Below are 13,079 nucleotides of genomic sequence, written 5' to 3' on the forward strand. Positions count from 1 at the left end.
AATCTCTGGAAAGAAGAATATCAAATTCAAATGCTGCCAATTTTTTTACCAATAGTGCTTCTTTTTACCGTGTGCTTAAATACTCAATTTGCCAAACCCTTGGATGCTAATTACTTTAAGCCTAACGTGATGTTAGATTTTTTAGGGAGTAAGACGCAAGCTGAGTAGTGAAGTAAGGAGACCTGGCTCACAAAATGAGTGGAGCATAGAATACCAATATTTGCCATTTTAAGAATCTTAAAATTGATGGGCTATATTTAACTAAAATCTTGAAAACTAGACCTGGAGAATGGTGATACTAGCTTTCTTGTTAAGGAAAAATTGGAGTGTAAAATGAAATATTATGTTTGTATACATACCAGTGCAAAGTGAGGAAGAATTTCTCCTCAACATTTGGTTGGAAGAGCATTTTTCATTTAATCCTTAAAAATGAATGCACTTTCATTTAATCATATTTGACTCAATGTATAAGGTTTTCAGTAAAACACGTTTTCGAGCCGGATAAAATAAGTTCACTTGGCGTTCCAAACTAGGTCAGGTTAACCCCAACTGATCACTCCTTCCTACATGTTTGTGCACGCGGATTTGTTCAACGCTTTTTAGAGTTTCCCTTTTTCAGGAAGAAAATTTTCATTTTGATAGGATATTCAAAATAAGTGGAGCAGAGAATACCAATATTTACCATTTTAAAAATCTTGAAATTGATGGGTTATATTTAACTAAAATCTTTAAAACTAGAACTGGAGAGTGGTGAGATTGGCTTTCTTGTTAAGGAAAAATTGGAGTTAAAAAAAAAATTATATTGGTACGTATACCAGTGCATAAGTGAGGATGGATTTCTCCTCAGTATTTTTTGGAAGAGCATTTCTTATTTAATCCTTAGAAATGAATGCACTTTTTCAGGCCGGAAACACATTTTCAGGCCGGATAAAATGAGGTTACTTGGCCTTCCATACCAGGTCAGGTTAAACCCAACTGATCCCTTCCCCCTACGTGTTTGTGCACGCTGTAGTGTTTAAAGTTTTTTAGTGTCTTTTTTTTTAGCAGTAAAGTTTTCGCTTTGATTGAATATAGGCTGTTTCTTCTGTTCCCCATCAAGTCGAGGCCCGTTTATTATAATATGAGGAAATATATATTTAAAATTAATATCAGGTAAATACACTCACTAAGTCAGATCACCCATATCAAAACCGACATTTTAGCTGAATTTTGATACCACTCGGAAGTATCGAAATCATTTTAGAAGGCAAGGTAGACTTTTGAGAAATACTATTTGTTTTGCCTTAAAAGTGTCATTTAATTCTCAAATATTATGAAGTTTGGCATTTTTTTGTGTATCTTGTTTTTTATAAGGGGGAGGGGATTGGTCCCTCTTGCTTGAAAAGGGTACATTTTATCGTTTTGATACTTTGTTTTTTTTGAATATTTGAGGGATAAACTTGAAAAAAAATTTTGATCATACCTAAGAAGTGTAAATTGCTAATTATTAATTTCTAACATGTCACAGTGCATAAAACACGTTAATGATAATGTGTTATTTTAAGCCAAAGCAAAGGTTAATAGGTGAACGGGGAAGTATATCTCAGAGTAAGCTTTCGAAGTGACACTTTTGGTAGTATTTTGCAAAAAGTTTACACCACAGTAGGTAAAATACTTGCTCTGTAATAACAGAAGAGTACAAAAGACGTTATTCAAATGAAAAAACAACAACATATAATTGAATTTGTCTGACTTAAGGAAATAACCACTTACTGCTAACAATCATCATCAAGTGTCACAAATTAGCTTCTAGAAGTTCAAATGGTGTAAAATAAAATTGTGTCATCAAAATCCAGCAAAAATACTAAATATTTACGTACATATAGAGTGCAAATACTTTCGGTTTAAATAGCAGAACAGTGTGCAAATATTCTAGCCTTACATAAGGCTAAGTTGAACTTTTCCCGTTGAAAGGTTGCCCTAAATTTTTCTATGGCCGTGGTCCATAGCCGTGGGCCGTAGGCCGTGGGCCACTGCCACTATGGCAGTGGGCCGTGGTCCATAGCCGTCATCTGACGGAAATCCATATAGCTTCATTTTCTTTACCTTTTTAACTTTCTCCTTGGGGTTACCGCATCTAAATCGTTGTCAAGATGTTACATTTTTTACAAGCAGCTTTACTGCAGACTTGTCAAAATAAGTCATTCATTGACAATAAATTTAATTAATTTGGAATAATTAACAAATGTTGAAGCTCTGGTAAATTTAGGGGCAATATGAGGAGTTTACCTTTCAGGGCATTAGTAGATAATAACGGCCATGTGTTCCTACAGGTACATTTTCAATCGTTTAAAAAGTGGTATGTTTTCTTACAAAATTGGGCTTTGATAAGACCATTGTTTTTTTTTGTTTTTTTTTTTAAATACCTCTTGGTACGTCCGCCAGTTCAAATTTGGAGCAATCGCATGGTATCTGCGTGACTTTAACTCTCCAACGTCTTGTACCATTATACTCAAACTCCCAATCTTCGGCAATGTCAAATTGTAGACTTTTGTCCAATTTGTGGCCAACAGGCTTGGGAAAAACTGGCGACGTTAAAACGTGGATACTTGTTGAAGCTCTATCTTTGACATTTATATACACTGAAAAAAAAATTAAACATATGAACATATACAATTGTACATATATATATATATATATATATATATATATATATATATATATATATATATATATATATATATATATATATATATATACTAGCTGACCCCTACCACGCGTTGCTGAGGCGCTGCAGGCCTCAGCAACACGTGGAGTTTCGGCTAGTCACTACACCATATACTTGCTCTGTAATAACAGAAGAGTACAAAAGACGTTATTCAAATGAAAAAACAACAACATATAATTGAATTTGTCTGCCTTAAGGAAATAACCACTTACTGCTAACAATCATCATCATCATCAATATATATCGTATATCTATGTATTGTTTCTCGAAAACAGAGGCATATTTTTTCGAGATATTCTGGCCTAAAAAAACGATCTAGATAGGTCAGAAGTGAGAGAAAAACATATTTTTTATGGTTTAGTGCCAAGTTTGTCAAGTTGACAAAAAAAAAAAAAAAAAAAAAAAAAAAAAATCCAATGTGCAACAAAACAGGATTTGCCACTTTTGGTAATCAATCCTTGTTTTTACTGAAATTCAGTATTGATGTGTAGAATGAAACATGTACCTCGAATTCAAAATATAAAGTAGTTTAGAAAACTCTGACTAACTGATTAATTAATATAATTATACATCTTAAGAAATGACAGTTTTATCCTTTTCTATTACAGTCTAATTTTACAATATATTTAAAAAAAGGACATTTCTAAAGACTTACAAATATGGAAAAATCCTACCTCAAAATAACATTTTGCGATAAATTATCCATAAAACACTGCCAATCCTTTCCAACACTTCTAGTCAATATACTTAATTAATATCTCACCTTCTAAGCCTACTAAAATTCTATTATGAAACTATTATTTCACTCTGTTTCGAAATTTTGCCCAAAGTATAAATTAAATCACAGCATAATTTTTTCGATTTTTCTGCTTAAGAGTTATGATTTTCGCTTTCGATTTTATACTTCAGTAAAAATTTTGTAGGAAAATTCAATGTAGTTTAAGGATATAATTTTGGAAAGGTGGGGAGTGCAATATTTTTCAAATTGATGGATTAAAAATCTACAAAATTTTTGGCCTTCAATAAGACTGAAGTCATCTTTACCCCAATCTTGTTGTAGCCTTGACTATATACAAACATAGATCGTTTATTTTATCATAAGAGTCTTCTTCCATCATATTTACTTTTAATTATTTGTTTGTTTAATTAGATATATTTTGAGTTCTTTTAAAAAGGAGTTATCTTTTGATATTTGGAAAATAAAGCAGAAATAGGACACCCAGAATTAATAAAACAAAATTTGATTCTGATTAAAATTTCCTTGGTTCTGAATCTTCAATTGCAGTTGCTTCCTAGCCTAAGATTTTAAGTAAAATCATCATAAAAAAGAAGATAATCTTATTAAGAATGGAAAAATACAACCAAATTTATCTTTAAAAGATTTTTATTCTCGATAGGCTCATCTTGGTCCCCTGATTCTAAATTAAAAATTTACTTAATTGTCCCATCGAGTATCTACTTGAAATTTCAGCTCGGCCCATTAAGACTTTAATTTTCACGCTTAGCCATTCCTGAGGTATTGCAGGTACGTCCTTTTTACAACCTGAATGCGCATAGTGTCTTTGCATACGTATAGGACCTGGATGCTCACAGTATTTTTTAGTTAGTTCATCCGCTTAAACCCTCCACGATAGCTTAAAACCTTTCGCTGTTCCTCCAATTTGGCAGATACACCATTTTGACCACCCATATGTTGATAATGTCTTAACATTTAATTCAACATATCTCTCAACAATCTGGGAAATTTTCAACTTAATACCTTTAACTTCTTAACTAAAGGTTCTTAACTTTTTTTAATTTCTCCTATTAGTACAGTCAATCTAAGTTGATTTTAGGGGTAAACTCAAACAAAATGCAGTAGTTTTGATTTTAATATACTTCGAATTGGAAAGACTTAAATAAGAATTAATTGTCACTTTGAAAAAGTCGGTGACAGGAAAATATGGTAAATAGATCAGGAATATGGACTCAGTTCTGTGTTTTGACCATCCCTGAGTGGTTCCCCTCCCCCTCACAGACACACCCGAGATAAAGCGTGCATTGATATACGTTGGATATTACACGAAGTAGGATTTAAGCAGAAAAAAAAATACACTTTTTATGCCGAAATACCAATAAAAAGTCGTGTCCTAGCATCTTATATATTTCCCCCCCCATCACACACACCCAATCAAATAAATAGTTTTGCACACCTCTCAAAACTGTCCCGCATCCATAATGCTCTTAACCTTACGCTGATACATGTAAGCCATTAAACAAGGTGAAGGCAAAGTAATGACAAGAATATCTTGTGAAAGTGTTAAAAGCATCTGAAGAGATTGGTTTTATTCATACTCTAAAGCAATCAGCTTCTAATGCACGTTAAACCCGCTTTTACATAGAGGAAGTAAGGGCTGTACCAGACACTCTCAATTACTCAGACACCATTTGGTGAAAAAATTCCACGAAAATTAATACGAATGCGATGCATCCTTCCTGCCTCAAGGAAGGATTCCCAGTTTGGTCGATTGATCCTATCAAAAGTTAGACTGCAAAAATCGTTTTAGGTAGGTCAATTTTCTTCTGGCACCTTGAATATTGGTGTTTACAAACCTCATTTGCAAATAATTTTCGACATGCACCTTTACCTAGCAGCACCTGGCCATAACAACTAAACGAAGTCAGATACAGATGTTCTGTTCAGATATGTTCTGTTCAGCGGATTAACAGAGCATACAAGCCCAACACTTTTCCAGTCTTTCGACAAAGGCTTACAAGTTGTGAGAAGATCAGGCAGATTTTGGGCCGGTTTATTTACAGATTTGGTCATAGAACAAAAGCCGATGAGGAATCTGAAAACAACATTCAGATTGACTAGAGGTAGAGGAATGACGGTGGTACAGAGATTTTAGTGTGTAATTGGACGTCTTGCCTGGGTTCATGCTTATTTTATGATGCAAGTACTGGCAGATGCTTTGTATCACAAAAGTGACCGAGACAAAGAATTTGGTATTTCAAGGCAGCAGAGGGACTACAGACACTCAAATATTATTGACTTTGTCGAGCAGTCGTCTCCTTTTGAGTGTCATGAGTGTCACTCCTTTTGAGTGTCACTCTGCTATATGATGACTGTCTATGTAGCAAGTTATCACCCCACTGAGACACTTTATATAGGTAGTACTTTTGCATCTACGTTACTTTAAGTGCCAAAACGAGCCATCCACATGAAGTGCTACTAATCGAGTACTTAGACAAAAGTACTTATGGAAATGATGAAGTTGAGTTGAGACATAAGTGCATTAAATGCATATTAGGTATAAATTACAGTTTTTACAAATTTTTATCGTTTCTTCTCAGAACGAGGTCATTTTTGACTTGGAGGTTTGAATAATAGTCATAAGATCTATGCACAAATTTGTGGGATGTTCTTGTACCGTAACATTATTTACAGTATTCACTAGGAATTATTGAAACATTGATTATATTCTTTTATGTTCTATTTAACCTTTAAAAAACAGTTTAAAAAAAACTTGAAACCGTTAGCAGAAGTTTTTTAAGTATACTTAATATGTTTTCATGTATGCTTGTTAGGGGGGAAGTGGGCAGCTAACCCAGGTCCTAATCCTCCCCCACCCCCGAAGCTACAATTTAATTTCTTCGAAAATCTCGTCAAAACTAAAATAAGCTTGTATATTTCAAACATCTACAGAAACGGGTCAATTTTCTTTTGTATATCTTTGCGAGGACAAATCATGACCTCCGAGAACCAATTGTCCATCCCATCCACATAAACTTGAAATGTTTGGCTACTTGAGCAGAGTATCTACAAATTGTAATGACAAGTACTTGCACATACTTACTCGGGTCAGGACAACGACTCCCTGGCATCTAATAGTTTGTAGACGATTGAGCTCCATCTTTGGTGGTCTAGGGCTCATGTCTGCTTGATTTCAAGCCAGTTTTTGTCACAACATCGACCAAAGCGGTGAAGCCCGAGGTTTAAGGTCAGCTTTGACACAGGCGAGCCAAGTTTTTGCTTTGTCCCCCTTGGTGTTTCATCCAACCCAAAAGAGGCTGGCAGTGAAGGAGTTTTTTGAACAGCACCTAAGGTGTTCGGCGTTGGAGATGCCCATACAAGCGCAGACGGCTTTTTTGATAACTGACCCGGTGTCAAGGCGCTAGGAACATGATTGACCGAGATTTGCATTGCTCATTCTGTCGAGGATCCCCCGAAGGCAAGAATGGCCAAAGACTTTCAGATCATGTACCTCTGATACTTTCAGCGTCTAAGATTCACATCCCTATAGAAGTAGGAGAACCGATCTCGTGAGTGCCTGCTAATTTGCAGGTAGATTTGACACTTTCACCATAGACAAGAGTTGATCTGGACAAATACTTTTGCCGCAAATGCAATTCGAGTGCGGATGGAAATGAAATAGGCCGAGATAACAGTAAATGAGTGTATTAAAGGTTTAAATTCATGCTCGACTTTACTAACAACTAAAAATACCACAATAGTAAACAATAAAAGATAAAAGTAAAACCTACGCCTTTAAGAGTCAATACTCTAGTATTAACTTGGTAAAGAGCTAAATGACAACAAAATAATTGACTAGATTAGAGCTAAATTGACTAAATTGACGGAAGAGCTAGATTTTGCGCTTTCACCATAGGCAAGAGTTCATCTTGACAAACACTTTTGCCACGGATGTAATTCGAGTGCGGATGGTAATGGGATAGGCAGAGATAATGGTCTAATTGAATCTATTAAAGGTTTCAATTCCTCCTTGACTTTGCTTAAACTAAAAATACTGCAATAGTAAATAATAAGAGACAAAAGTAGAACCTGAGCCTTTAAGAGTCAATACTCTAGTATTCACCTTGTAAAGATCTAAAAAACATCTTATATATTATTTTCTCCCGGCCAATTCATATAAAAAGAGTGGTCGTAGAAACCTGAGAAGGGGCATATTCTAAGAAATTATTAGCAAAGGCCCCTATCAGGCCCCTGTCAGAGGTTTCTACCTTTGAAGTGCAATCTATGGTTGACAATTTTTAAGGGCCAAGTTTTTCTTTGGATTAAGCTTGATTCATAAATTTAAATTAAACACATCATAGGGCATGTTTTTTTCTTCTCAGAGCTTTTGTAAATCTTAGGGACAAAAATTGCGGCGGCCAGTTCTTCGGGACTATGTTTTCAAGAGCTAGTTTCCCTTGAAGCGGGTTTCAATGGGTTAAGTTTTCTGGTGAGAAACTTTCCGGAGCCAAGATTCTTTCAGAGATTGCTTTCTGGGGGCTAGTTTGTCAAGGGTAATTTTTCGTTGCCAGTTTAGGAGGATTAATTTTTGTGAGGCCGAATTTTCTTGTTATGAATAAACTAATCTATTTCCATACGAAAAATCAAAACTTCGCTTCCGCATAAGTCTGTTTATGTCTTTTAGAGGTTATTCATTTTCACAAACAAATATTTTGAAAGAGGCAATTAATTGGCTATGATTTTGATTCGTATTCATTTTTATACTTATTCAATACTAGGTAAACTTACTGTGCTGGCCAGAGTTCACACCGCAGAGAGTTGGAACAGGTTCATTTGCTCTAACAACAAAAGCATCTAGGTTACAATCTCCTCTCTCTGGAGGCTGTAGTTCAAAATCTAGGAAGTCAAGCCTAAAAAAAAATATTGTATAATGTTCAAGGTATCATATCAATACATTTTCGGACACTACTGGAACTTACGTAGATTGAAATGAAATGGCAGCTTTTTTCTTCGTTACGATAAAGAAAAAATTTGTTTGGACTTTAAATGAACCAATTTGAATGGGCTTTAAATGAACCAAAATTTGTTGGACTTTGGACTTTGTTGAAACAAACAAAAAGAATTGGTTTGGCATTGAACTCTAGCCCAGGCTTCACATGATCATACTATTGCGATACAAAAACATGTCTATTGCGTCGTATTGTATAACTCAAATTCAGAAAGTCGCCTGTAGATCCGATGCGCAACACATTAAAACCGGAAAGGACAAAAAAAAAGAGGGAATAGCTAACATTTCCAATGCCGTATAGACTTCCTAAGCCATAGTTTTGAATTACCTTGAATGGAAAATCAATGTCTAGTTTCATTTAGTTTCTTCACTGTCGTGCTGGCAACTAATTACCTTTTTTACTATTCACGAGTAGATATACGGTAATTTCATTGTCAAAAATATCCGTGACCACACGTAACTCTTCTGGTCTGTTTTGATTGAGATCCAATAAGATGTATCCATAGGGTTTATTAGTACATTTGAGTTTATTAAAAATGTTTGATCATTTTGGAAGCAAATGTTTTAGTTTTAATAAAAAATAATGCATACCGTTAGAATGCATGTGATTTTCATTGATGATATTTTGTTATTTAAGAAACTTAAGGTTTAGTTTTTATGAAAAGAAACACATAAGGTTAAAATACGTCTTGTTTTATTTGAAATATTTACAAAAGAACACACACGGTTTAATTGCATGTATAAAGAAAAAGAACACACACGGTTAAATTGCATCTTATTTTAATAAAAAAAAATATTTGAGTATTTACAAAAATTTGGCTTTAGCTTTCAGAAATAAGAACACCCACGTTTAAATTATATTTTATTTTTTAATAGCATTTGATCATTTAGGAAATTTGGGTTTTAGTTTTCATAAAAGAGAGCACAAACGGTTAAAATAAAACTGATTTTATTAATAATATTTAATCATTTAAAAATTTTCGGTTTTAATTTTCATAAAAAGGAACGCAGAAGGTTGAAATACATCATATGGTATTAAAAACATTTGAGTAGTTAGGAAACTTGGGCTTTAGTTTTGAAAAATAACGACACACATGGTTGAAGTACGTTTGATTACGTTAAAAATAATTGGTCATTTTAAAAAGAAGGTATTTTCTTATAAAAAGCAACGTCTAATTTTAGAACATATCTGAGTTTTATTGATAGTATTTGAGCATTTATGAAACTTGGCTTTAGTTTTCAAAGACAAGCACAAACACGTTTAAAATATATCTACTTTATATATTAAAAATATTTAATCAAAAATTAAAAATGTTCGTCAATTTAAAAAACTTAGGGTTTAGTTTCTAAAAATAAGAACACACATGATGAAAGTCTGATATCACTTCAGAAACTGGGGTTTTAGTTTTCACAGAAAACAAGTGTGCGTGGTTAGAATACATATCATTTTATTACTAATATTTAATCATTTAAGAAACTCGGGTTTTAGTTTTAATAAAAAGGAACACACACGGTTAAAATATATCTTACTTTATTAAGAATATATGAGAAGTTAAGAAACATGGGTTTTAATTTTGACAAATTAGGACGCATATGGTTAAAGTATATTTGATTTATTAGAAATATTTGATCATTTAAGAAACTAAGGTTTTAGTTTGAATAAAAATAATGCATACGGTCAGAATACATCTGATTTTCATTAATAGTATTTAATCATTTAAGGAACTTGGGGTTCAGTTTTCATGAAAACAAACGCACACGGTTAAAATAAATTTTGTTTTATTAGTAATTTTTGATCATTAAGAAACTTTGTGTTTAGTTTTCTAAAATAAGAAAGACACACGGTTAAAATACACCTAATTTTGTTAATGATATTTGATCACTTAAGCAGCTTGGGTTTTTAATTTCTAAAAAAAGGAACATGGTAAATATACATCTTATTTTATTAAAAATACTTGAGCGTTTAAGTAAATTGGGTCTTATGTTAGAAATAAAAACAAAAAAAAGTTAAAATACATTTGATTTTCTTAATCATATCTGTCATTAAAGAAATTTATGATTTAGTTTTCATAAAGAAAACTAATTTACAGGGTTAAAGCACATCTTATTTGATTAAATATATATGAGCATTCAAGAAGTTTTGGCTTCAGTTTCCAGAACTAAGGACACACGTTTAAAATACATCTGATTTGTTAATAATATTTGATATTTTAACTTCGGTTTTAGTTTTCATAAAAAAAGCAGAAACGGTTAAAATACATCTGATATTACCAATAATATTTAATCGTTTAAGAAACTTGGGTTTTAGTTTTCATAAAAAAGAACCCAAAAGGTTAAAACAGATCTTATCGTATTGAAATATTTGAGTGGTTGAGAATCTTGGGTTTTAGTTTCTACACTTAAGAACGCATATTGCTAAAGTATATTTATTTTCTTAAAAATATTTGATCATTTAAGAGATTAAGGTTTTAGTTCTAGTAAAAATCAATGTAAACGGTTAAAACACATCGGATTTTCGTTAATAATCTTTGAATATTTTAGGAACATGGAGTTTAGTTTTCATAAAAAGACACGCACACGGTTAAAATACACAAAGAAAGAGAACGCATAGGGTTAAAACACATCTTATTTTATGAAAAAAATTGAGCATCTAAGAACTTTAGTGTTCAGAAATAAGAACAAACACGGTTAAAATGCATTATTAATAATATTTGATCATTTAAGAAACTTAGGTTTTAGTTTTCATAAAAAGTAACGCACAAGGCTAAAATACATCTTACCGTATTAAAAACATTTAAGTAGTTAAGAATCTTGGTATTTAGTTTCGAAAAACAAGGAAATATATGGTTAAAATACATTTAATTTTGTTAAAAATAATTGATCATTCAAGAAACTTTAGTTTTCAGGGACAAGAACACACACCTTTAAAATGCATCTGATTTTATTAATAATATTCGATCATTTAAGAAACTTGGGTTTTAGTCTTCATAAAATAGAAAACACTTGGTTAAAATGCATCCGATTTTAATGAAAATATTTGATAATTTAAGAAATTTGGGTTTTAGTTCTTACAAAAAAGAATGCACATGGAGAAAATCTGATATATCATTTAAGAGACTTGGATTTCCTTTTTCATGGAAACGAAGCACACACGGTTAAAATAAGTCTGCTTTTATTAATAGTATTTGATCGTTTAAGAAACTCGAGTTTTAGTTCATAGAAAGGAATAACGACGCATATGATTAAAGTACATTTAGTTTAATTACAATGTTTGATAATTTAAGAAACTAAGGTTTTAATTTTCCATAAAAAGCAATGCATACGGTGGGAATATATCTTATTTTCATTGGTAGTATCTGATCATTTAAGAAACTTGGGGTTTAGGCTTCATAAAAAGAAACACCCATAGTTAAAATACATCTCTTTTTATTAGAAATATTTGAGCATTTAAGAAATTTGGTGTTTAGTTTTCTGAACTTAAAAACACACACGGTTCAAATACGGTTTCCATAAAAGGAAGGCAAATTTTTAAGATACACTTTAGTTTATTAAAAAAAATTTAATATTGAAGAAACTTGGGTCTTAGATTCAAAAATAAGAACGCATACCGTTAAAATATATATGATTTTATAGTAAAATTCTAGTTGATTGACTTCTCGCTATCGCAGAAATGAGTTAGGTTAGGAAAATGGAACTTTCAGGAATGGGTCTACAGGCTAAAGTATGTCCTGGGAAGGTATTTTGAAGTACCTACCTCTACTCCTTCTCCCTCTAGAGGGCCCTGACCTTTGATAACCTTCAAAAATATGTGTGTTATAAAAGTGAAACCTTACAAAATAGATCTTCTGCTTGAATGAAGTATAGCAAAATTGTTTTCAGCTTCACAACTTTTCTTAATCCCAATTTATAAGGTTTGAATGATATGCAAATACATTTCTTAAATTTTGAAAAAAAAAAAATGATATGGCTCAGAATTCTACTTAAATAACAGAAATTGCATTTTCAGAACTAAAGGCAGAGAAAAGGCAGCTGGTAACTAAAAATTAAGGTAAAATGTTTTTTTGCCAAAATTTCAATAGACCTGTCATGTCGGTGAATTTCAGGTCTCTCTAGAGGTAGAAGAAGTGGAGATGGGTACTTTCAAATACCTTCCCGGGATATACATTAGCCTATAGACCCGTCCCTGAAAGTTTCATTTTCCTAGCCTAACCCCTTTCTGAGATAGCGAGAAGTCACTCAACTAGAACTTTATCGATTTTATTAAAAATGTTGGATCATTTGGGAAACTTGGGGCTTAGGTTTCATAAAGAAAAAGAACGCACACGGTATAAGCTCATCTTATTTCTTTCAAAATGTTTGAGCATTAAAAAACTTGGTCTTTAGTTTTCAGAAATAAGAACACACGCGTTTAAAAATACATCTGATTTATTAATAGTATTTGACCATTTTAGAAACTTTCGTCTGAATTTTCATAAAAAAGACTGCACACAGTCAAAATAAATCTTAATTTATTAAAAGTATTTGAGTAGTTAAGATACTTAGATTTTAGTTGTGACAAATAAGGATCTATATGGTTAAATGATTTTTGATCAAGTTAAAATATTCGACTATTTAAGAAACAAAGGTTT

At 32.4% G+C, this 13,079-nt stretch overlaps 1 protein-coding gene across 1 annotated transcript in view; it reads right to left on the bottom strand.

Moving 5' to 3' along the window:
* The window catches only part of LOC136033283 (dorsal-ventral patterning tolloid-like protein 1), a 120,309-nt gene that overhangs the window by 10,559 nt on the left and 96,671 nt on the right, over positions 1-13,079 (bottom strand). The window contains exons 7-8 of the mRNA XM_065714045.1: positions 8,232-8,353; positions 2,406-2,621 (exon numbers count right to left, since the gene is read on the bottom strand). Of these exons, the coding sequence (XP_065570117.1) occupies positions 2,406-2,621; positions 8,232-8,353 (338 nt within the window). The remainder of the gene's footprint in view (positions 1-2,405; positions 2,622-8,231; positions 8,354-13,079) is intronic.

Source organism: Artemia franciscana, chromosome 1 (assembly GCF_032884065.1).
Source record: "Artemia franciscana chromosome 1, ASM3288406v1, whole genome shotgun sequence".
NCBI lineage: Eukaryota > Metazoa > Arthropoda > Branchiopoda > Anostraca > Artemiidae > Artemia > Artemia franciscana.